The 27,464-nt window shown below is 38.7% G+C and overlaps 1 protein-coding gene across 2 annotated transcripts; it reads right to left on the bottom strand.

The window, feature by feature from the left end:
- Nucleotides 1–1,219: 1,219 nt before the first annotated feature.
- LOC149813088 (uncharacterized) lies at nt 1,220–27,464 on the bottom strand. Of its 2 annotated transcripts, none has more exons than XM_089992383.1 (4): nt 27,328–27,464; nt 26,892–26,997; nt 1,592–1,784; nt 1,220–1,520 (listed from the first exon to the last, which is right to left on the bottom strand). In XM_089992383.1, the coding sequence occupies exons 2-4, from the start codon at nt 26,943–26,945 to the stop codon at nt 1,390–1,392; spliced, it is 378 nt and encodes a 125-aa protein (XP_089848509.1). In that variant the 5' UTR covers nt 26,946–26,997; nt 27,328–27,464; the 3' UTR covers nt 1,220–1,389. The 2 variants fall into 2 exon arrangements, with proteins under 2 accessions (XP_089848509.1, XP_089848510.1); XM_089992384.1 differs by lacking the exon at nt 27,328–27,464 and adding an exon at nt 27,093–27,111.

Genomic DNA, 27,464 nt, shown 5'->3' on the forward strand with positions numbered 1-27,464 from the left:
CTTCCACATCAGGAACTAAAAAGTTCAGGCTTGCTAGAGCAGAAATTGGAAGCTAGAAAGATGGCGCTTCCTCAGATGGGTTTAAGTGATTCTAGCAACTCAAAACACTGAAATGGCGATCCATAGGATGGTGGCATTTGGGAGTAGACCATTGAGGAGCCCCCCAAAAAGTGAAACACCCTAACACTAGCAAAAATCATCTCGTTAAGCAAAACCAACCAGAACTGAACAAGAAATAAAGGCAATTTATTGCTGCTTAACAAGATATGCTGAATATAGGTAAACAAGCTATGCACATGGAGATGACAAACCTGAAGTGAAATGCATGTTAGAGACTTAATTACGCAAACCATTCTTTTGGTCATCCAAGTAGTTAAAAAGAGTAACCAAAAAATGGATGTCAATTTCCACAATAAACTAACAATCATTATTAAATCTTTGAACCCGCACAACACGTTGTAAGTTGGACAAATTTCTTTTTAAGGATAAGCACTTCGACAGTACCATGTTCTAACAAAGTAATCTCACTGAAGCCCACAAGCCACCGTCATATTTAAGCAATAATATACCATGCCCTCATCCAGGACTTATGCCTGGTACGAACTTTGTCATGTAGCACCAGAACCAGAAGGTCACAGTGCAACTGCGTTTCACAATGTAATTTAACACATTTGAATGGGCACAGACAGCCAACCATGTTAATTGGCACCAAAATTACCAATGCCTCATCCATACGAGTGTTCAAATAAAACATCGAAGCCTAAACTGACAGTTTGTTAGCAGAGAACGAAATTGTTAAACAGCTAGCATGAAAGAAGTGGCCGGAGAAACTTCTCTCTCAATGCAATCTCTGGGTTTTTGCAGATGCCTGACAGACCATTCACCATCAAGATCTATAAAAGAATCATTGATTTTCAGGATTCAGTCCTATTACGTGGATAATCATTTTCTAAATCAACAATGCCAAACATAAGACGGTAGAAGAAATAAGAGCCTTTGACTACATTGAAATAATGGCATGCCTCATTTACCATGAAGCTTAATATCGAACATATAGAGCCTCCTTGTATCTCTGAAGCAAGCTCCCTGTCATGAAAAAAGTGGGTGCGTGTGCACTCACTCATGTTCGATGCCTTCAGCCATATGGCAGTATGCATGGCTGAACCACTGACAAGCTAACATCATTTACCATTTCCAGAACACCAGACTATACTTTCATATGTTCGGCAAAAATATGATTTTCATAAAGGGAAGCTAATGAAAGAGAGACGACATATAAACAACAAAAGCAGACTAATGTGAAAAAGGGGGAAGCAAAGCTCATGGAAAGCCAACTATAACAACATTTTCACATAGATTACAATACATATGTACTAGCCCTTATACATATCATGGTTCCTGCTTCAGCGAGACTACTCGAGATTGCCGATTATGCTTTGCCACCTTGACAAAGACAACTGATAGGCAGGATGGGGCCCACCATGGGCGACGAACATGCTCCTCTCCTTTGAGCAATGCAACTGCAGGTTTACGGTCATAAGTGGGGGAGCAATGGTCCTCTTTGTGATATCAAGAGAAAAATAGCTATTACCTTTAATGCGTCTAAGTTCCTTGCACAGAGTGATGAAGTCCCCCCATTTCATATGGCACCGCCTGATAAATCGCAGGATCTGTTCAGTGGTAAATGTAGACAAGCTATCCAGATACTCACCGTTGACACCATTCTCCTTGAATATTTGTCTGTATCCACCCAAATTTATTTCTTCCAGCCATAATCCTACATCCTAAAATGAATGCAGAGTCACTGGATGAACAGATCACAAAATGAAGCAATGTTAACTTCACAAAACTTCCTAGAAGCACGTGTCCCATGGTGAAAGATATTTTCCAAAATCCTTTTGCAGTATTTGGGAGGAATAAAGGAATTCAAGCTTATGCATTTCCTGTAACAGAAAGGCAATAGCTCCCTCTGGAGATTTGCAGAAACAAAAGAAAAAGGAAGAAACAAAAGAAAAAGGATGGGAACTTCTAGACCAGATGGGCCGATTATTTGTAGGGTTTGTCCAAGCCACATCAATCTTTTTCGTTTCCTTCTGCTTCCGTGCACCAAAAAATAATTAAATGTTCAATTTAAAAGTCTAATAATATTTGTTCTATTATCTTATTCTTTTACATATTTAGTGACATGGCTTTTTATGTAGAATAACAACCCCAAATTGGGTTTAGTTGTTTTGCTATAGGGGATCTGCATGTGTAACACAGTTAATCATTCATGTCTCATTTAGCCATACAACCCTTCTTTCTCCTTCAAACTGAAATTCCTATAGAACAGAATGAGAGAGAAATACACAGGTATGGTGCAACGTGGGAATGGACAGTAGAACAAAAAACATGTTCCCACATGATAAAGCCAAGGTGTGCCAAACATTTTAAAACTCAGTGACTTCAATTCACACACACACACACACACACACACACACACACACACACACACACACACACACACACACACGCGCGCGCGCTATGTCACAGGGATTCGGCTAGCAGGGTGCCGCACCGGCGTCGACGCAACTCGACGCAGGTGCGGCACCGACCCTGGGTGCGTTGACCGCACCCAGGGTCATTTTGGTCCATTTTTTGGATTTTTTTTTAAATTTTGCCCTATGAAATGGGCTGCGGAATTTTAAAAAAAATCTTTGGGGGGGGGGGGGGGGGGGGGGGGGGGGGGGAGGGGACGCTGGCCCCCTATAACCCCCCCCCCCCGCCAGGGGCGCCCCCCTGACCCCCGCCGAGAGAACCCCTGGACCCCCCTTATATATGTATTTTACATTTTTGCCCCTGCCGCACCCTTGCACCCGGGTTTTTTGGAAGTGCCGAATCCCCGCACCTGCACCCATGTGACATAGCATATACGGAAGGGCGTAACAGTGGACGCCCTTCTGTCAAACGAGGGTCGGACGTGCGAGGCGCATCCAATTCCCTTTTTTTGTGATTTCCAGGCACTAGTGGAGGTCTCAACTGCCGCTAAATCCCTGGGTGGAAAACTGAGCTTTAGCAGCAGTCAAGAACTGCTGCTAAAACTGGATTTTTTGTATATTCAAAACCCAGTGCTGATCCCGCACACGATCAGCGGTGGGTGCACATCCATTAACATTGGACTACTTATGTCGTCCACTGTTACACCCTCTCTCTCTCTCTCTCTCTCTCTCTCTCTCTATATATATATATATATATATATATATATATATATATATATATATATATATATATATATATATATATATATATATATATATATATATATATATATATATATATATATATATATATATATATATATATATAAACTGGGCAAATCTGTAAACCCTTGTGAACCCATAGGAACCGTCAGTTCCTGTGCAAACTCCCTTTCCCCTTTTCTTCTTTCCCCTACCACCACCTCCACCACCGGCAGCGGGGAGGCCGTTTGGCGGGGTGGCCATCCAACGACGTTGTGTGTGTGTGTGTGTGTGTGTGTGTGTGAGAGAGAGAGAGAGAGGTCGTCGGGCGGGGAGGCAGGGGTGGAGGTCGAGGAAGAGGTGGTGGTGGAGGTGGAGGAAGGGTCGGTGGAGGAGAAAGAAGGGAAAGAAGAGAAGGGGAAAAGGGATTTGCATAGGAACTGTCAATCTGAAGATCAGACAGTTCCTATGGGTTCACAAGGGTTTACAAATTTGCCCATTTTACATATTCTAATTACTATATATATAGGGTTGACTTTTGGTCAGGTTGCCATTACGTACAAATAACTTTCTATTTTTTGTATTTTTCATTTTTTTAATTGTTGTTCATGAAACTAACCTTGCAGATGTAATCTACATGGTTTGATTAGTCGTAATTTAGGTAAAGTGAGTTTCTTGTCTTGGAAGGAAGCCTGAAAACACTTTTTAAAAGAGAAAATTCAATCACTTTCAGAAAATGAGAAGGTGAACTTTAATAGTATGAAATTGCAAGATCAAAGTGACTTCTCCCTCTTCGTTACGATGTCTAGGATCGTAACACATGCTCATGGAGACCCTTACCAATTCCAGAGGGTGTGGATAGTTAGATCCATGTATTTCTGGCAGATCTAGATTAGAATTTATTTGGCTAACCCCTTTTTCGTCCAAAATTTACATGTAAAAGAGTGAATATTTCATATTTGCCGAATCAGATGGAGCTTCAGGCCGAGTATGAGCAAATAAACAAGGATTTTCTATAACAAAAGATTGCGTCCTAGTGAACCAACACAATGGCTAAAGGGTCGTAATCATGCCAGAGAAGGTGGTAGCCGTCATAGCCACCAGTATCATTCTTGACAATTCCTTGCTGAGGGTTTTTCTTAGATGTAAAAGTCAACAGCTGACAATACTTTGTATTGTAAAATTGCGAGCCGTCCATTTTTCATGTTTCAAAAAACATGTCTAGACATTATAAAATCTTCATGTAAATCATTTTTTTATTAAATACATTATGAAGAACAAATAGATAAGGTCCAATCGATGAAACGCTTGAACACCGAAGGAGAGCCGTCTGATCATCATTGGTTATAGATGTTGCACCTTTGTTTGGTAGTTCAGTCTCCCTACATCCTTATATATATATAGGAAAAATAAGGTAATGGGGATATTAAGACATGGCGCCTCTGCATAAATACCAAAGAATTTTCTATGGATTTTCCATGACAGGTGAGGAGTAGTTGCTCTGAAAGGGATGGCGAGATGCGATGGCATTGCCAAAAACCAAACTTTCTTTTAAGATCTCGGGGACTTGACTTAGTTTTTAACTAGGTCATTAAGACTGTTTATTTTTAATTGATGATGTATTATAACTGATACATTTCAATTTGGAACTAGACAATATGTTTGATTAAATGATTGGTTTGAATTATGGATTGTGGACCATATGATATCTTGTATCGGTTTCAGATTCTTTTAGTTGGAGCAAAATTATGAGTGGACATGAACCCTAAATCCAAACGGGGTTAGGATTGTTAAAAAGTGTATATACATACATGTATAATTATATATAATATATTTATATATAATTTATATTTTCTTTTTCTTTTCCTTTATTTATTTATTTTTGTCCTTTTACGCTGTCTAGTTCATTTTGAACTAGACTCAAACTAGTAAACTTTTTGACTAGTTTGAATAGCCGTTGGACTAGCTCCAACAACTCTTTTGAAGCCTTCTAAAGGCTCCACTCCTCTCTTATGTATAAGAATAGGGGTAACTCCCCTCTCATTGTATCTATGCTTCTTAAGCATTTTATATTTTCTCATTTGTGCCCTTTGTGGGATATGATTAAGGTGTCTTTAATAGACACTTGTTGCAAGCATTTGTGCTTTCGTGGAAGATCTTCATTTATTTACATGGTATTAGAGCTTGGAAGCTTCTAAAACTTGAAAAGTTGCTGCTTTGTTTTCTGTGCCATTTTAACAAGAAGTTGATTTGTCTCCTTGTTCGTGATTCAAGTACTCTTGTGCCTACATAGTTGAATAAGGAAGTGGTTCAAAAGATCGTGGAGTCGTGCTTGTGCTCTTGCTCCTTCTTTCTCGCACACTTTCTTTTTCTTCTCATCTCCTTTCTCTCTTCTTCACCCTTGTAAGAATGGATGGCAATGATAAATTTACCACCATCCCGTAAAACTAAATGATACCAATTATGTGATGTGGGCTTCAAATACGAAGCACCACATTTATGAGAAGGGGTTGTGAGGGTTAGTAGATGGTTCTGATTCTAAACAAAAACTAATTCTCACAAAAATTAAAAATGAGAAAGAAGTACCTCTCAAGAAAGGAGAGAAAACTAAGGTATTAGCTATGTATGAGAAAAAATGAAAAGAATGGAGGATGGGGCATACCAAGATCATGTCTTGGCTAATTAATAGCGTAAATATCAAAAAATGCTCTAGTCTTGCAAAATTTGAATATGACATTAAGGCTTAAAAATATCTTAGAAATATGTATTCCCTTAAAGACATTGCACATGTGTGCAATTTACAAGACAATGTGCGAACTATGACCTAAAGGAACAAAAGTATTAGAGAATATTATAATGAATTGTCCGAACTTTGGGAAGAGTTGGCTCTTCTTGAGCCAAAGTGACATTGTCTCAAAGATATTGAGCTTCGCCAAAAACAACTCGATATGAAACAATTTTACCAATTTATAAATGGTTTGAGGTCGAAATTTGAAACAAACAAATCAACCCCTCTACATAGAGGAAAAGTTCTTTTAGTGTTGACACTATTGAGGAATTAACTATGGAGGAAAATAGGCTAAAAAAAATACTCCAAAGAACGAAAAGGATTCCATTCTATCCATAACTAGACCGGAGAACTACATGTGCACTTATAGGCTACCACATTTCGGTAGACAAGGCAATGATTATGACAAAAGGAAAATTATTTGTCATCATTGTCATGAAGCGGGACATTATAGGCCTCAATGTCCTAAATTAAAGAGAAGAGATGAAAAAAAAATTACAGCGGTTTATCACAAGAATCAAAACACCAAGACAATCAAGATGCACCCGTATCTATGGCACAACTAATAAAAATTCCTCAACCTCTTCTCAAAGGAGCATATTCCTCAACTGAAGCCTCAACCAGAGCAGTTATTTCATCATTTTCCGATCCCGGTAACTCTCCTTGGCTTTTGACTCTGGTGCTTTTTTTCATATGACCCCAAATAATAATAGCTTGTCCGAATATCATAATAACTCTAGTGTGTCAAATGTTTTCACAGTTGATGGCGCATCTCTTGAAATAAAAGGAATAAAAAAATTTAAAATTTTTCAAAACTTAAAAAAATTCTTTGTCCCAAAAGTTAGATATATTTCCAAATTAAATTTAAATATTTTGCCTGTTTCTTTAATATCTGATTATGGGTGTAACATCTTCTTCTCTTCTCATGGTTGTTGGGTACAAGATCGCCAATCAGGGAAGCTGATTGAGGAAGACCATAGAGAAGGAGTACTCTACTATATGGATTTTTTGAAATTACCCAAGATTTTTTTTGTTATAATGTTCAAAAATTGGATTTGGATCTATGACACAAAAGACTTGTTATCCTCATATATCGAAAATCCAACACTTTTCAAGTTTAGAAAAATTTTGTAATTTTGAAAATTTTGCTTGTAAAGATTGTATTTTTTGCTAAAATGAAGAGATTACAATTTCATGATAGAACTTTTGTTTTATCTAGGCCACTTGAGTTAATACATTCGGATGTTTGGGGTCCCACACCAGTCCTATTATAAGGCGGATACACATATTATATAATTTTTGTTGATGATTTTTCTAGGAATACTTGGATCTACTTAAACATAAATCACAAATATTTTTGTATTTTCAAACATTTTACAAAATGGCTAAAAATAAATTTCAAAATAATATTTTCATGTTTCGCACCGACTCAGGGCAAGAATTTTTGTCAAAAGAATTTAAAGATTATCTCAATTTACATGACATCATACATCAAAAATCTTGCCCTTACACACCACAACAAAACGGTTTGGCCGAACGAAAACACAGACACATTATGAAAACTACTAAGACCTTATTGATAGCAAATTAAATACTAAAACAGTTTTGGGCTGAAGCAGCCCTAACTACTACCTATCTCATTAACTGAATGTCATCTTCTTCTTTGAAAAATATAACCCCAATTGAAAAACTTATTAAATCATTTCCTGATTAATCTAGATTAAGAGTTTTTAGATGCAAATGTTTTGTCTTCACTAACAAGAATGATAAACTATCTCTCGTGCCATTCCTTGTGTTTTCTTAAGTTACGCAGATAACCAAAAAAGCTATAGGTGTTTTGATATTAAAAATGAAAAATTGTATGTATCAAGAAATGTATCTTTCTTGAAAAAACAAAGTTTTTTTTATTTTGAAAAGGCCAAGAAAGTAACCGAATATTCCTTTTTGATAGATTCGACTTCGAAGTATGATAGATGTGACTATGAATGTGACCTTGACGATGGTCAAGATATTATAGATACAGAACATAATGTAATTAGTGAAGAGCAAACCCATAGGGACACCAATTGTTTACAATACTCAAGACGTAGGGAATCCAATCTTCCATGTGCATTGAAAAAATATTCAGAAGTACAAACCAGAAGGTCATCCAGAATCTCTATACCTCCCGATAAATTTATGTCCTACGAATCTTTTTTTCTTACATATAAGGCATTAATTACATTAATACACTCATATATAAAACCTTCATACTATACTCAAGCCAAAGAACATATAGAATGAGTAGAAGTCATGAAAGCAGAATTAGAAGCCTTAGAAAAAGCTAACACTTGGACTATTCAAGATATTCCACAAAAAAAAAACCTATAGGTTGTAGTTGAGTTTATAAGATTAAAACCAAGAGTAATGAAACTCTTAAAATATATAAGGCCAGATTAATGGCTAAGGGGTATCCCCAATAGTATAACATAGATTACGAAGAAACTTTTGCTCTAGTTACTAGGATGACCACATTTAGGACCTTAATAGCCTTAGCCTCTTTTAGAAAATGACCTATATTTCAAATGGATGTCAAAAATGCTTTTCTTAATAGAAACTTAGTTGAAGAAGTATATACGGAGACACCACCTAGTATAAGTATTCCTAAGGGTACACTAAAAGCCTGGTATGACAGGTTTAGTCATATTATGCTCGACATTGGATTCAGAACTTGCCTAACTCACACTACTTTGTTTGTTAAGATTTCGGCTGCAAGGATTATTATTCTTTTCTTTATGTGGATAACATGATCATCACCAGAGGAGACAAACATGGAGTTGAAAACATTAAAAAGCTTCTTAAAAATCATTTTGAAATAACTGATTTGAGTTTATTGAGATATTTTTTAGGAATTAAAGTTGTTTATTCCCCTCAAGGTTATTTATTATCTCAATCTAAGTTTGCTTTTGATATTGTTTTCAATAACAGAATCACACGTGATAAGAAAGTGGATACTCCAAAAGTTGTCAACACCAAAATGAAAATTGATGATGAAGAACCTCTTGAAGATCCCATTCCTTATCGATAGTTTATTGGAACACTTTTTTATCTCTCCATTACTAGATCTGATATAGCACACGTTGTACACACAGTTAGTCAATTTCAATATACTCCCACTTCTGTTCACATGGGAGCAATTTTGTGTATTATTAGATACATTAAGTCTTTCCTTTCACGAGGCCTCTTCTTGCCTGCTTCATTTTCATTAGAATTAATTACTTATACTAATGCTGACTGGGGAGGTGATCCCAATAACAAGCACTCAACCACTGGTTTTTGTGTTTTCTTAAGTGAATCCTTAATTTTGTGGCGGTGCAAGAAGCAACATAAGGTCTCTCTTTCGTCAACCGAAGTTGAATACCGAGCCATGACCATTACAACAATGGAGGTAGTCTAGCTCAGAAGATTGTTGACTAACATGGGAGTTGAAGTGACAAAAGCCTCACGCATCTGTTGTGACAACAAGAGTGCGATTACATTGCCAACAACCGAATATTTCATGAACACACCAAATATATCGAAATGGACTATGACTATGTCAGAGAAGAGTATCTATGTAGAACCATTGATCTCTTTATGTTACATCAGAATACCAATTGGCAGATTTGTTCATTAAAGTTCTTGTTGCTCGTAGATTTCATTTCCTCTTAAACAAACTCTCGCTCATTGTACCGTAAGTTTGAGGGGAGTGTTAAAAAGTGTATATACATACATGTATAATTATATATAATTTATATTTTCTTTTCTTTGCCTTTATTTATTCATTTCTGTCCTTTTAGGCTGTTTAGTTTATTTTGAACTAGACTCAAACTAGTCAACTTTTTGACTAGTTTGAATAGCCGTTGGAGCTAGTGCTCCAACGGCTACAAATAGAGTCGTTGGTGTAAAACCCAAGTTCTCGGACCCGGGTTGGGTCCGAACCCAACCGGGTACCCCTCCCCTCTCCTATGTCTTTTTATCCCCTCTCCTCTACTCTCTCTCTCTCAATCTCCCTCACTCAGATACGGCCGGTAGGAGGGTGCTGCCTTCCTGCCACCATTGTTTTCGGCTGGCAGGGGGCTGACGCCCCCTGCTCCTTTTTTAGTCTTTGGATAGGGCAGGGAGGGACCAACACCCACTGTTCTTTTTTTTTCAATCATCGGACAGGGGGCCGACGCCCCTGCCCTTTTTCCTATCATCGGACAGTGGGGTTGACGCCCCCTGCTTTCTTTTCCGATCATCGGACAAGGGGTAGACGCCCCCTGTTTTTGCTTGTTCGGTCGGTGGGCGGGGGCAATGCCCATGCCGCCTCCCTCACGCGACTGTCAAGAATGCGGGCCCCTGCCGCCTTTTCTCCCTTGTTCTGGCCAACAGGCATCGCCCCTGCCTGATCCCCCTTTTCGGGGAGCACCTATTGGGCTCCGCAAGCCTGGCAGGAGCGGTAGGTGCTCGACACCTTGTAGTGGGACATTGTTGTTTCAAATCCCAATGGTATTGTTGTATATCTGGCGGGGATCTGCCCGATCCCCCTTTTCGGAGAAACCAAGGGGCCTCTGCGTGTCTTGCACGAGCAACTACTACGTGACACCTTGTCTTGTGCACAAACCGGCAAGTTTAGGGTTATCTAAACGAAAAAGTTGAGTTGATTGAGAACAACGAAGCAGTCTTCGATTAGATGAGTTTAAAGGCATGTTAGAGATACTTCAGAAAATCGCCCCTGAGTTGTATCGTGTGCACTAATTGTGTCACTTGAATAGTCTTCATCATAAGGATTATAGTAATTCTCTGAATAATCTTCATCATTATTTTGATTTCAAACACTCCGACAACGCCTGATTGAGCTGTCCCTCACCATCGGCATCCCTGTGTTTTTCCCTTCGTGTTTTTCATCAAAGGTACGAGTTCTTCTATGTGAAATGGTTGAGGGATCGGGTAGAGATGGATTTTCATGCATGCGCTTGATGGAAATCCATGGTGGAACAGTGGATTTTCGAATCCACTGTGTTATATAGATATTTTTCAGTGTTTTTCACCTGTTTCAAAAAAAAGGTTTTATTAGTATACAAATGTATACATGTAAATCCAAATCTTATTTTTGTTGTAATTGCAAATTGTGTATGCTCATGTGAGTTGGATTGGTTTGGTTAGCCGGCCAATAGGCCATTCGGTCCAGGGTTGACACACCCGGCCAATAGCTCAATCTTATGATGAATTGCTTGGTTAGGTAGGTGGAATGCAAACTCACTATATGCAAATTTTAATTTGACAGGAGCAGTGTTATGATTATGCAATAAATCATGCAAAATATGTTATCATGCAAATGCTAGATGGTTGATGCTTCATTTAACATGAACATGCATAATGGATGGGTTCATTCACTTGCACACACACTCAAGGGAGTATGTTTGGCTCGAATACATGTATGTTAATGCATGATTCCACATAGTAAAGACGCATATACTTTTAGAAAGCGCAAGATTATGAATAGTCTATTTGCATACTCAATAAAGCATTGCATGTGTGTATGTGCATATGTGATATGAGACTCTTTGTTACTGCTTTGGTTTTGGCCTGTGATGCATCGATGGCCTAAATGGACCATCATCGGCCTGGAGAGTCGTGAGCTTGGTTGTTTTTCATATATATTTAATTGCACCATTTAAACCACACAGGTTGGTATTGCACACTACTACACTGTTCTTATTGTCCCCACGGGCTGAAGTCCCGTAAGAATCCTCGCAGGGGTGGAATGCGAGCTTTTACTTTTACTTTTGCATATGGTGTTGCAAAACTTAAGGAATTGACTTTTAATAAAAAAATAATAATTAAAAACAATGTAATATATGTACTGGGATCTCCCATCTAGAGAATGGGGATCTTAGAGATCCGGTCTTGGGGAGACTGTGAGGATACAAAAAAACTCCGTGTGTTTTATTTTTGTCTCCTGAACCCGATATTGAGGTTCCTTCTCCTGACCATGGTTTTAGGAAGAGTCCGTCACTTGACCTGGGGGTGGTGTGTTCGACACTGCTGTTGTTCTGGTATCAAGAAAGTGACACATGTGGGCGTAGGGTGTCCCTTGTGTCCCCGACATTAGATGTGGAGGCCTAATGTTTCGAAGGTGATTCGGTCGAGGGTTAAGTTTGGAACTCAGTAATAAATTACAAATTGTGTGTTAAGCTACCCTAGGAACCTAACTGGACCTCGGGGATTGTACCCGTTTGGTGTATCCGCATGCAATGATAATTAAAAATAGGAACTTAGAGTTGTATGCATTTAATAAGACATGCATATGGAAAAATAAAAACTTAAATAAAAGAGAACAAAAGGATTCATGCATTTTTCTGTTATTCATTAGATCATGCATATTTTAATTGTTTTCACAATCATTACATGATGGTGAGTGTGTAATGTTTACTTCTTATTGCATGTTGAAGTTTTGTTACTTACTACTGCTTTAATGTTTCTACATACTTAGCACTTATAATTGTTGCATAAAAAATTTCTTAAATGCTATAAAATGTCATGTTGCATTTCCCTCAGATCTTATCTTAACCCCTTTGTTTCACCTGTTTCACTAAAAAGTAGTTGTGCTCAGGATTTCGATTATGACACCCTACTTTATTGGTTTTTCACAGAAACAGATGATCAGTGAAGTCGGCAGGTACTAGGAGGGAACAAGGGTCACACTTGGTTCTTGACAGTTTCACTAGTGGACAGAGTGGCTCTCCCCTTTTGTCTTTTAGTTTTACTGTTCTTTTCAGTTCTTTTGTTTCAGTCAGTTGTTTCGTTACTTTTTGTGAGCAAAATATTATCTCTGAAATTGATTATTGATTCATAAATAAAGAGGTTATTTTGGTTCTTATGGATGATGATTGTAAGTTCCTTTGTGGTGATTGGCCATCCAGTTGGAATTGGAACTGTGAGGACCCCGGGTCTCTAGGAAGTTTTCCTCACTGGTTTTAAAAAAAAACGCATTTTCAAGGAGTATGAGTTGGGGTCGTTACAGTTGGACTAACTCCAACGACTCTTTTGGAGCCTTCTAAAGGCTCTTCTCTCCCTCTCTCTTATGTATATAAATAGGGGTAACTCCCCTCTCATTGTATCTATGCTTCTTAAGCATTTTATGTGAATGAAATAAGTTTATTATTTTCCTTTTTGAGTTCTCTCATTTGTGCCCTTTTGTGGGCTATGAATAAGGTGTCTTTAATAGACACTTGTTGCAAGTATTTATACTTTCGTGGAAGATCTTCATTTCTTTACAACGATTCAGTCCAATGTTATGTTCAATTACCTGTAACCTACTCAAGATTTTTAACCAAACACCAGAATGAATATTTCTATTGTATTCTGGTTACTGATGGAAAAGTGTTGGTCTTTGGTCACCTTTTTCTCAAACTTGGTTTTATTGGGCTACTAAATGCTAGTGCTTGCGCACAAGCTGACCCTCTAGGGCTTAGTTCGATTAGAGCAATACCATAGATAGGTTTTTGACTTGGGTTGTCTTTTTCTTGAACTAAGTTCTATGAGGCTATTAAGCGCTAGCGCTTGCGGACAAGCTGACACTTTAGAGCTTAGTCCAGTAGAGCAATGCCATAAATAGGATTTGTCCTTGGTTGTCTTTTTCACGAACTTGGTTTTAGGGGGGCTAGTAAACACTAGCGCTTACGCACAAGCTGACTCTCTAGAGCTTAGTTCGGCTAGAGCAATGCCATAGATAAGGCCCCACATTAAATGCTTTAAAAAAATGGCTAAGTTTTCAAGTTAAAATTTTGGGGCATTACACTAAAATTCATAGGCGCAAGTTTTTTTGATCCAATCAGACCTCATATATGTGTTCAACATATTCCAAATAGTAGGAACCGACTTTTGAATCATGTTTTTTTTTATGAAAAAACACTACTTTTATGACCCGATAAAGTATCACACATTGTAGGCCATTGATTTTTGAAGCCTTATAAAAACACGCCTATGTCGTAATCGGATGATTCAAGTGTCAATTCCCAGTAAGCAAAACATGTAGATTACATCTGTAAGATTAGTTTCATGAAAAATAACCCAAAAAAAAAAGCATTTGATAACTAACAGGCCAACTAGAATAGACATCAACAGTTATATGTCAGAATGGCACTTGAATCCACCAATCAAGGAGGAGACTTTACCAGATTGAATCAGCATTTACTACAACTGCTCAAATGTGAAGAGAAACTAACAGGTATATCAAAAAGAGGTAGAGTGGCATGTCTGATGCAAGAGCAAGTCCACAAAGTAATTTAAAGATAACAGAGGTTTGTCCCCTCACAAACAGTTGAACTGTAGTGTTAACAATGTCAATGCTTTTTCCACTAAGAGCAAGAGAGTTTCTCATTCTAAAAAATCTTTAGCAGCAATTGCATCGTATCTAGTTATATACATCATATCCAATGCAGGAAAAAAGAGAAAAGTAGGCTGACTTTGTTGTGAGGAAGACATTGCCACATAAAACACAATAAAATACGAGCCAAGGGAATTGATTCAGGTTCATTCAACTATGAGCTGAACAAAATTCTGAGCTATTACATTCCAGTTGTTAGAAGCATCGGATACAAGAAACATTACACTCAGGTGCAGTGTTGTGAAAAGCGTTGAGGCGTAGCGAGGCGTTCCACCAAAATCTGAGGCGAGGCGTAAGCCTCAAGGCGCAAAGCGTAAGCCTCAAAAAAAAATTTTTTTAACTTAAAAAAAACTATAAAAATTATCTAAAATTATAAATAAATAAGAAATGCTTTATTGATGAAGCACCAACCAACACGAAATAAAAAATCTCAAATAAATACGGAAAAAATATGAGATTAACATGTAATAAATCATACCCGACTCATTTAATAATCAATAATCAGACTTCATGAATCGGACCTAGATAGTTAATCAGACCCTCTTCTTTATAACCAAACTCTGACCCTATAGGACCTGGTACAGTTGGGTCGAGTCATACTTAATCCATTGGCACCTTTAATTTAGATGCCATCTATGTCACACGGACTCGGCTAAGGAGGTGCCGCACCTGAGTCGACACGCCCCGACACGAGTGCGGCTTCGGACTCGGCCCGGACTCGGTCAACGAGTCCAGGCCGAGTCCATCCACATTTTGGACTCGGTCAACTTTGACCGAGTAAAAAAATGTCCATTTCGACTTTTAAATTACATTTTGGATCTAGGTCGGGTCGGGTCTGGACCCGACCCAGATCCAATTTTTTTTTGCAGCCGAACCCTAAAAGGGGTTTATCGACAGGGGAAGGGGCTTACCCTCTCGATTTTGCTTCTCCCCTTCAGCCCCTGCAGCTTTATCCTCCACCCACGCCGGCGATCCAGACTCCGGCGACGGTACGCACAGGCAGCCACCGTCTCCCCTTCCGTCAACACTCAATAGGTACGTCGATTAACCCTCCCTCTGCTCGCAGCCTCCCTTGCATCGTCTGCTCGCAGAAGAGGGGCTCGGCCCCTCTCTGTGCCTCCTATTCACAGAGGAGGGGCTTGGCCCCTCCTCGTTTCGCTTATGACAGGCAGGCCCCTCCCCCCCGTACCCTCTGCTCGCAGAAGAGGGGCTTGCCCCCCCTCCCTTCACCCTTTGCTCGCAGAAGAGGGGCTCGCCCCTCCTCCCTGCACCCTCTGCTCGCAGAAGAGGGGCTCGGCCCCTCCTCGTTTCCCCTGTTGTTCGGCGTGGCAAGGCTCGGCCTGTCAGTCGAGCCCCCTCCTTCCCCCACTCCTACTTCGGAGGCAGGACCCCACCCATCCCCCCTCCCTGCACCCTCTGCTCGCAAAAGAGGGGCTCGGCCCCTCCCTTTGCCTTCGATTCACAGAAGAGGGGCTTGACCCCTCATTTCCCTTCTGTCCAGCATGGCAAGGCTTGGCCTGTCAGCCGAACCCACTCCTTACCCCTGCCGAACAAAAGGAAAACGAGGAGGGGCTCGGCCCCTCCTCGTTTCCCCTGCTGCCTTTGACTTTTTGGCAAGGGCGAAGCCCCGACACGGATAAGGTTTAGCAGGGGCTTGCCCTGCCCCTCCTTTTTTGCGTTAGATAGGGGGTAGCTCCTATTACTATTATTTTGAAGTGTTTATTAACTTTATTTTATTTACTTATTTTCTTTTCAGTTTTCACTTTTCAGATATAATGGCGAGTTCTAGCGGTAGTGTCAATACATTTGGTTCAAGTTCTAACCCTGAATTAGAAGTTTCTCAACCACTTTGGAGGCTTGTGACAAAAGGGGTAAAAGCTAGTAGTGGTGGTGGTGGGAACGTGCAGTTTCATTGTAATCCATGTAAGACTGTTTTCACAGGTTCTTATACGCGTGTGAAAGCACATCTTTTGCATATTCGTGGTCAAGGAATTAGAGCATGTTCTGGGGTTGACAAAGACATGTTAAAGCAATTAAAAAAAGAACAAGAGGAAACTGAAAAGAAGAAAATTGCAGAGATAGGAAGCGATTCGATTAATTTGTCTTTTCCTACTGCTAGGGATATACAAGAAGAGCTTTTAAAGAAAAGAAAGATGGAAAGCAATAAAACAATACAAGCGTCATTAAAAAACATGGCAAGAGCAGAAATTGATAAAAAGATTAGTTGATTCTTTTACTGAAGCTCAATTCCTTTTAATGTAGCTAGAAGTCCATACTGGAAAGATATTATTACATCCTTGGCTAATTGCAATTTGAGTGGTTATGTGCCTCCTAGTTCAGAAAAACTAAGAACAATCATTCTTGCAGAGGAAAAAAATAGAATTGAAGACTTGTTAGAGACTCAAAAATTTGCATGGAAACGACATGGAGTGTCGATTGTTTCTGATGGGTGGACTGATATACAAAGGCGACCACTGATAAACTTCATTACTTACTCACTTAATGGGCCAATCTTTTTTAAGACTGTTGATGCATCTGGAGAGTATAAAAATGTTGAATATTTAAAGAGATTATTTGTCGAAGTGATAAAAGAAGTGGGTGAAGAAAGTGTGGTGCAAATCATTACTGACAATGCTCCAGTTTGCAGTCGTGCAGGAATGAATTTGGCAAGTGAAGATACATATTCACATATTTTTTGGACTCCTTGTGCAGCACACAGTTTAAATTTGGCACTTAAGAGTATATGCAATCCATCAAAAGATGATGTACATGCACATGAAATGTGCTTATGGATTGAAGAAATAGAACATGATGTTCGAAATATTAGAAATTTTGTTGTAAACCATCATCATGCCCTTTCTATATTTAATATGCATTCTGATCTCAAGTTACTGAAAGTTGCTGAAACTCGTTTTGCTTCTCTCATTGTTATGATAAAAAGAATTAAGCAACTCAAGAATGCATTGATGGTGATGGTGGCTGATCAAGATTGGGATTTTTATCGTACTGAAGATGATGTCAAGGCTCAAGCTATCAAAAAATGCATCTGTGATGATTTTTGGTGGGATAAAATTACATATTTTGTTGAATTTACAGAGCCTATTTGAGAAATGTTGAGAGAAGTTGACAGAGATGTACCCATGCTTCATAGAATTTATGAAATGTGGGATAATATGATTGAAAAAGTTCAAAGTATTATTTTTAAACATGAGAAGAAAGATATTGCACTTGATGATTCAGAATTTTACAATCATGTACATTCAGTTTTAGTGAGAAGATGGGATAAAAGTAATACACTTTTGCATTGCATGACACACTCTCTCAATCCAAAATACTACGCAAAAAAATGGTTGACTGCAGGTGTTGGTCGTGTTTCTCCAAATAAAGATCCTGAGATATCAAGAAATAGAATGATATATTTGGGAAGACTATTTAATGATCCTCACATGTTTAAGGTTATAAATAGTGAGTTTGGCAAGTTTTCTACTGGGAGATTTGATTCTTTATCAGCACTTGTGGCAAGGGACGAGGAAGATCCCCTTAATTGGTGGGCAACATATGGATCAGAGACACTAAATCTGCAACGTCTTGCAATGAAGTTGTTATCCCAACCTGCTACATCATCTTGTTGTGAAAGAAATTGGAGTACATATGCTCAAATTCACAACATTAAAAGAAACAAACTCACTAGTAAAAGAGCAGAGGATTTGGTTTATGTTCACTCAAATCTACGATTAATTTCTCGCCGCACCAAAGAAGAGTATAGGTACTTTTTTTTTGTATTCAAAGTTTGTATTTAAATATTTGCATTCAAAGTTTTAAGTTAGATACTAATACAGTCATTTTTTGATGCAGTTGTGGACCATCCAAGAATTGGGATGTAAATCCAGAAGATTTTGACTTGGAGGGAGAACATAATTTACATACTCTCAACATGGACTACCTCGATCCTGTTCTTCCCTCTAATTCAGACGATGAGGCAGATTTATGATAAGTTTTGTTGTTTATCACACTCACAAGCTTCTTTATGTGTTATATTTTAGTAAGTTTGTGTTGTTAAGAATTACTTTTTTATTTTTGCTTTAAAATTTACAATCTTTATGTGTTAATTTATTATTATATATAATTATATATATTTATAATATATATTTTTTAATATATATATAGCCGAGTCCCCGTGTCCAAATTTTTTGGAATTGCGTCGCACCCGTGTCGCACTCGCACCCGCACCCGCACCCGCACTCGCACCCATGTGACATAGGATGCCATTCATCTTGAGATCAACGGCATCCAAAGGAGCTCTGACGGTATTCCCATCTCGATAGGAGTAGGTTAGGGGAATATGAACGGTTAGGATAAAGTTGCTTGAACGGCCAGGATCCACGTATGATGGGCATATATCAGCAGAGGATGTGATCCTTTAGCGCTGCCTTGATTGTGCCGCACCCAGTTGACGCTATTTTGATTCGGATCCAGTTCCTACATAATTCCCACACCCAACTTTATCCATTTTTACACGTAATGCTTAGTCCCACGTGGACAGTGACAGAGATGGTTTTGGATTTAGTTACGGATCTCCATATCCAAGTCGATAACCAACCGGACTTCTTTTTCTACTACTTTTAAATGTCAAAATAGGCAACCCACAACCAAAAGTCGGAACGACCCTAGTTTGCCATTCTCCGTTTTGAACCGTCCATCCATAGCTGAATTAGGCACGAGGTTCGTTCATCGGGAGAGAGAGGGAACGTTGTCGTTCGACAGTCATTACTTAATCTTTATAAGGATATTTTTGTCACTTTTAGGGAAGAGGACTACAATATAGAATATCACTCAAGCGTAAATCACCATATTACCCTTTTCTATCACCCCAATCGCGTTGGCTATGAAAGCTAAACTAGGGCATTTTCCTAATTTCATCATAATAAAAATATGAACCTACTTTTACTTTCTATGTAAATTACAAGGCAGATGGTAAGAATGAGCGTTAATACCAAGGGAAGTCGAGGATACAGCGGGAAATTTCTGAGAACCGAAGACGAAAAGAAGAAAACAAGAACGAAAAACTATAAAATGAAAATTTCCGGAAATAAGACCGGATTTAAAACAGAGAGAGAGGGTTAAAGGGAGGAGGGTGATGAGAAATGATGGGGACGTGGGAGGTCGGATGGAAGGGTCGATGGGGGACGTGGGAGGAGTTGGTGTTGGCGTGCTCCGTAAAGCGGCACGGGACCAAGAGATGGGATTTCATCGCCATGGAGGTCCAGACGCGGACATCATCGTTCCTCTCCCAATTCCTCTCGGCCGATGACTGCAGATTGAAATACAGAGACCTCCAGAGGAGATTCAGAAAGAACGAAGGGAGGAAGGGGGAAGAGGAAGAAGATGATGATGAGGAGAGCCAGAGGAAGATGCCGTGGTTGGAGGAGTTGAGGAAGATCAGAGTCGACGAACTCAGGCGAGAAGTAGAGCGTTACGATGCCTCTATGCATTTGCGCTTCAAGCCTGCGCCTCAAGGCACAAAGGCCCTCGCCTTGAGGCGAGGCGCGCTTTTTGCGCCTTGAGGCACGTTTTTAATAACACTGCTCAGGTGGAATCATTATGGAAATAAATTTGAAATATATTCCTTGATTATTCAGTGGATGAATGCTATAAAAACATCCAAGAAAGAAAGTTGTATACACTTGCTTACAGATGGTAAAAGAAATTAATGGATATCCTACTGACAGATGTGAGCCTACTTATTACACAAATATTTTCTTGCTCAATTAGTCAAAAATAATAGATTCCCTCAAGAAATACTCATACTTGTAGCCCTTAAACCAATCATCATTAGCCTGCCTAATTACTCTGCTGATGGGCCTCATATCTCATGTAACTCTTAATGGCCTAACATGCCAGCACAATGGCCAACAGATGATCAATCATGACATGATCTCAGAATTATTCACCCAACAGCAATATTCTCATAATTTAGTTGGGTGATACGGGTGCATTGACTGTTTCATCAGGATATACAAGAAATCTTTCTCATATGATAATTAATAATTTGCCAGTAGGAGCAGCCCATTATGTTGACAGTTGACACTGATAAAAACCACAAGAGCTCTGTTTTATCAATAGTAAGTCAGATAGAATGTAAAGAACAAGAGTAAATGGTACACTGTTGACAAGTCTGAGCCAGAACAAAGAAAAATTTTGAAAAACGAGCAAAAATGATCAATTTTCTAAAGTTATTATGACAAGATGCTGATGTTCCTTGATGACTGTAATGAAGGATTAAATGCCCGGATTGTCAGTCCAGAAAAATAAGCTGAGGTAAGAAAGGAGAGGGGTTGAATGGGAATGAAAAGGAGAGAGAGAGAGAGAGAGACTATGTGGTGGGAGTTTGGGGAGTGGAGATAAAGAAATAAATAAAGAGGGCTTATCTTGGACAAAAAGATTAGAAAGGCAAGATAAAATAGTTGTGATTGGCTCTAGACTGGGCTTTGGTCACTTTAAATTTCATGTTTCTTCCCACACAGTGGGACTTTTATATATAAGTAAAAAAGCAAAGAATAAATAATAATGTGATAAGAAACCCTTCAAATGATCTAAATCAACATGAATCAATGATTGAATAAATTAATAATTAATAATTAATAATTTTGTATTATATATAAGAATTAAATGAGAATCTAAATAGAACACAAATAAAAACTAAAATAAAAGTGACTATTCTTAAATTTCATGATTTTTCACTGTAAAAAATAAATTTTTAACAAAATCTAAAAATGATGATTGCCAATTTAGAGAAAGCACATGGAAGTGAATGAGAAGCGTGAGAGGAAACACATAAAAAACATGAAAAGTAGAGTGAGAAAACATATAAGAAGAATAGATGAAGCGTGTGAAAAACATAAGAGAAGCGTGGGAGGATTGAGATTCCCATCAAGATTCAAAAGCGAGGAGTATCGCGCTTCCAAAGCGAGTTTCCCGGAAGCGGGCTTCCCACTTATCTAAGAAACTTCCGGTAACTCTGGAATAGAGTACACTTTTTTTCATATGATTTGCCAGATGGGGATCACCATTTTCCCCATTGATTCACTATTACTAAGCTCTAAGAGAAGCTAATAACAATTATTGAACCTTCAAATATTTGAATGATTATTCTTTGATTGATTTAATAATACTCTATTTCAATTGCATTATATTTATTTATTATGTGTGTGAGGGGGGGGGGGGAGATTATAGTTGGTACAATCCATTGTCCCACACTCCCCGCTCCCTATCTGTTAATCTGACCCCAAAGACGTGCCAAGGTGGCTTCTTTATTAGGGTCACACATTAGATTGGGCGGTTTTAACATAAAAGCATGGTATTTTCAATCATGGCATTTTGGTGCAATGTGGACTGTTGATTTTTGTAGTTCTTAAAAAACTGCTTACTTAACATCAAATGATTCAAAACATGTCTTTTACTAAATAAATCATCTAGACCATATATCTAGGGCTTTATCCAAAAAAAAATCAAGAAAATATTATAAAACAAGTGGTTTCTACTATATATATACGTTATTGAAGGCACAAACTGATATAGAACTATTGAGCGGCAAATCATAGGTTCAAGCTTTATCAATTCAATCTGACCACATAGATATGTTGAGGATGCTTTGTTTGCTAAATATTAACCATGGAACATATTATTTCAATCCAAAATTATGATTTTTTGAGTCATGAAATTTTAGTGCATTGTGGACCGCTAATTTTTTAATCCCTTAGAAAACCTGCTTATCTGTCACAATCATATGATTCAAAACTCATTTCCCACTAAACAAACCTTGTAGATCACATCCATAAGATTTAATCTACAAAAAAAGATCTAAAACTCATGATTTCCAGCGCAATAGTTCCATATAGTTTTGTGCCATCAATAGCACTAAATATTAACCCATATATATGGGGGAATATATTGGCCACCCTCAAGTGTATTGTACCCTTGAGTAGAAACAACCCATTCCTTCACATTTTCTTGGTTTATATATATATATATATATATATATATATATATATATATATATATGGGGGGAATATAGTGGCTACCCTCGAGTGTATTGTACCCTCTAGCAGAAACCACCCATTCCTTCGCATTTTCTTGGTTTTTTTGTGAATCAAGCATTATAGATAAGATCTATATGGTTTGCTTAGTCAAAAACATGTTTTAGATTGTCCAATTGTGTTGTATAACCAGATTTTACAAAATTCAATGGTTTACAATGCTTAATAATTTCAATATTAAGTAAATCGTATTTTTTGTCAAAATCACCCAATCCAAAGTGCATTTCCTGGTAAATGGACTATATTGTACTCATTTGTGGGGTCCAATTGGCCAACAAAACATGCACCTATGAGGTTCAACTAGAGAGTACAATACCCTAGAGTGTAGACAATATTTTCCATGTGTGTAGCGTGATTGATTCCTCATACTCAGGTATGAGGGAATGGACAGTTTTGATTTCTTAATTGTTTCGTGTTTTTTTTTCTAATCTGACTTATGGATGTGATCTACATGGTTTGTTTAGTAGGAATCAACTTTTGGGTCATCCGAGTATGACATGTGAGCAGGTTTTTATAAGTTTCAAAAATCAATTACACAAAATTTTCATAAATTTCAAAGCTCATAAAATCATACTTCTTTTATCAGAAAAAGATAATCCAACAGTTGATTCAAGGAACTAATATATATATATATATAACAATCAATTTATATCAAGGGTGGGGATATATAATCATGGACTGGTTGCTACAAAGGTTGAGGAACCAATGGCAATTAACCCACCCAAGCGCAAGATCCCATTAGGGCGACGAACGAGGACAGGCAACAATTCATTGATTAATTAAATTATTAAATAGATGTTAGGGTCGGGGGGAGGGGGCTGCTTCTTGAGTTCCTCTATCTGCGCAAAGTAGAGCTGAAGTGATCTAGAGTGTTTAAGCTTCTTCCCTACGGTTAGTCATTTGTGCCCCCTCAGCGCAAGAGTGCTAACAAGGTTGCTGGAGGAAGTCCATCATGCCTGCCTTCCCTACTGGTCAATCAGTCATTCATTTCTTTCCTTAACGCTCTTGACTCCTACAAGAAGCCTTAGCCAAAGCAAGAGAAGTGAGAGAGCGATAGCAACCGATCAAGTAAGGGAACAAAGCGACCGAGAGAGTAAGGGAACAAAGTAACCGAGCAGTACATATTATACCCCTAATTAAGGGAGCGATAGCGACCAATAGAGGAAGAAAAGCGACCGAGTAGTACAGATTAAACTTAAAGCATTCCTTCCTCCTCGACAAATAATAGATTGCATGGAGTTAGCCGAAGGCACATTCCATGGTTTTATTATGGAGATGAGGAGTTAAGATCCTATACACAAGCAAGCATTCCTCGAGCCCCTTAGGGCGAGAGAAAAAGGATGCGTTAACATAAACATCCCCCTAGAGCCTGTTAGGGTGAGAGACTGAGGATCAGACAAGGGGTAGAGATATTGTAGGGGAAGTCACCCCTAGGTATCTCACTATTCAATACATGTTCTCTAAGGGCTTGAGAGCTTAAATATAACTATACCAGCTCCCTCAGGGATATAAACAGCATTGTTATAATAGGAATAGCCCTCTAGTTCGCCATCCCTAGTTTATATCTATCTATCTATCCTCCCCGTCCTTAACACAAACCTAGTCTTGACATCATAGGACGAGGGTCTCACTCCCTCTATTCCTCCTCCCCTGTATGTATGGAGGTTTTAGGTTTTTTCTTCATTTCAGGAGGAGGAACAAAGTAGTCCTTTCACAGTAGCGAGCACATATGTCCTTTCCTCGTTAGGCACACAGGGGGATCCTTTATCAACACACCAAGGCAAGGCAAAGATCTGATCCGAGAGAGGGCCAATCCCCAGTTAGAGAGAGAAAATCCTCATCTCATTTTCGAGCACCAAATATAAAATAAAGAACCCCTAAAACTCAACGCCGGTCGTTTCAGCATGCATATTAGGTTTTCCCACCATCGAGACTCATGCGAGGAAGTTGGGTATTCTAGAAGTGAGGTCTTACAGCCCTTGATCTGTCCTTCTTCCCCAATCATTGTCGTCTTGTCTTCACCCCTTGATGAGAACAATTTGCGCCCCGTAGGAATCTCTCCCTCTAGGTGGTTTTACGCGTCACACTGCATCAACGTGTCCCGCAAGCTAGTCTCAAGCCTTGTTGGCTCCTTAGCACAAGTGTTATCTCATCTCGAATGAGAAAGTTCAGTCAATATTGTTTGCTCTTCTTTAGTACCATACTCTCTTGTAGAAACCACTCATTTGTTATGTATGGAGTAACAAAAACGTAAGCAAGAAAGAACCAAGCCCCCCTAACCATTTATTTGGTTATTATGCTCATATATGTTGCTTCCAAAGTACTTTTTACAAGCAGCAGATCTTAAGTATAAAACCCATGAGCTAGTGCAACCTTGTATTTTGCTCAACAACCCCCAAATTTTTTAATGGAGAAACCATGACATTTTGGTGTTTATGACAGAAAAGTAAAAAATTAAGTGTTCACACCTTAAAGAAAAAAGTATAAAAAGTTTACGTTAGATTCTAGATGTAACTATACAATGATTACATACAAAAATTTTCAAGGCACAAAAGACGGTGCATGACTGGTGCAACATGACTTTATTCCTAGCAGAACCTCGGAATTTAATTGAGAGACTTGTTCCTATTTGTTTGTATCCGCCATGGATGTGGTAATAACAATACAAGATGAGGTTGCATCATGCACACTGCTTCCAGATAATATACTACCAGTAAGTCATACTAGAGAGACACATCAGAATTCAGAGTTATGAAGGGGATACCTAGAGGGTTACAAACAAATGAACATTGAGTACATGATAGCGCAACTTTAATAAGTATAGATTACAAAGGAGATTATGGCTAAAACAGGATATCTGATAGTTTTGTAGTGCAGTAAATTTTAGTGCTCAGGATCCACTATATGATAAGATAGCAGATCTAGGAAGATTACCAGCAGGAAATGTTCAAGACAGAAAAACAAAGATAAGTGACCCTGCAACTTTAAATAGTCAAACTCGTCATTAATTCACCAAGGCAACCCATTCTAACCTTGACACCACTAAAATCTATTCCAAACCTTGGTTTGAATTTCCCTTAGATGCCAAAGCGGGAATGAGAATATGGAAGCAGTACATGAAATAGAATCTGAAAGTGATTATTTAAAAATTTTAGAGGTTTCAAGAGCAGGAACCAATAAGGAAAGAGTACGGGGCATCATGTAGAAAATGATATGTGAAATCATACGAACAAAGGAATTGAGATTCCTGAGGAAGCTAGGCTTCCTAGATGAAATAATCTGGATTTCTCGATCATGAGAATCAGGAATCCCATGCAGGACAATCGAGACTCCCATGTCAAGGGAATCGGGGTTTTTAACAAAAGAACCAGTATTCCTGCTCATCGGAATCAGGATTCCCATGTCATGGGAATCGGGAATCCTATAACATGGGAATTGTGATTCTCATATGTAGGAATGGGGATTCCTAAGCAAGGGAATCACAACTCTCAACTGCATCCACTTCATTCCAAGCACTTCCGTTAATTATGGAATTCCCACTCTCAGGATAGTCCAGCTTCTCAGGGTTATACATAGTACCTACAACTTGGGACAAAAACTTGCTCCAAAGAAGGTTCTCAAAATAATGTATCACACCAAGCATGCCAAGGACAGAGAAGGCACAAAGAAAAAGGCCACAATTACCAGTGAAAGCTTCAAAATATGTGGCAAAGTATGAACCAAAACAGTGTTAAGAACAAACTAGAAGTGGAGTTGAGTATTTCTAGAAAATATTGCTTCGGAAAATTTTGGATTACTTTACACGTATTTGCCGCAACAAGTGCCAACAATATTGTTTACAAAATGATTTCCTTTAGCCACTAGAGGGCACCTGAATTTGATCTAGCTGGGATCACGTTCTCCATTACTCTTCTTCATTCCTTTCTTTCTCTTTCTTTTAACAAATTGGAAAACGGGGCAAGCTTTTGCAATACATACATGCTAAAATTTCCCATGACATCAATAACCCACATACCAGAATAGTTGAATTATTGCATACATTGGGAAAAAAGAAATAAATCACCTAAAATAGTTAACAACCGAAAAGCACAGGACAAAACAGAACAGAGATCACAAAAAAATCATAATCCACTTGTTTCTTTGCAAACAACCCTAAATACCATTGAACACAAAAGGAATAAACAAAAAAACAAAAAACAAAAAATCAGCAGCTATAAAAGATAGTAACCCGGGATGCACACTCATGCTTCACGCTCTCGATCATGCACGGCGAATACCAATTTAACAAATATTGACAGTCGATCCAAATTCAGGGAAACACCAATTCCCATTCACTTAACCAATATAAACAGGAAGAACAAAGCGAAAATTTGCCAGATCATACAAAATCAATGTACCTCGGCCGTCCAGATAAAGAAATCCAACGGTTCGGGTGCCCTTTCCTTACTCATCCGGACTGATGTACCGTCTCTTGAAAACCTAAATTTGCGCCTCCTCCAAAACCTTTAAGGGAAAATTACAAACCAATAAGAAGAAGAATCCTAGCTGAAACCACCAATCATATTTCAGAAAGCAAAACACAAGGACTAAAAATTTACCCTCCAGAGACCCAAAAACCGAAATCACAAGAACGACAGAGACAATTCAATCTCAGATATGAATCGTAATCATCGACAAGAAGGGAAAAAAGGGGGAACAAGAAGAAGGAAAGAATAAAATGAAGAAGGTCCTGCCGAAATCCTCAACTTCGTCCGAGTTGATGATTCACGGGAAAGAAGGGTAACCAAATCCGGCAATTGGGGAACGTGGGGAATTGGGGAGAAGGTCTCTCACCGGTTCCTATACGATGGGGAATCGCCGGAAAACAATCAGAAGAAGAAGAGAGCACCCCTTCGTCGTCGTCGTCGCCGTCGTCGTCGTCGTCTCAACGAGAATGCGCCTCTCTCTCTCTCTCTCTCTCTCTCTCTCTC

Source organism: Nuphar pumila, chromosome 16 (assembly GCF_984573655.1).
Source record: "Nuphar pumila chromosome 16, dmNupPumi1.hap1.1, whole genome shotgun sequence".
In the NCBI taxonomy this organism is placed as follows: domain Eukaryota; kingdom Viridiplantae; phylum Streptophyta; class Magnoliopsida; order Nymphaeales; family Nymphaeaceae; genus Nuphar; species Nuphar pumila.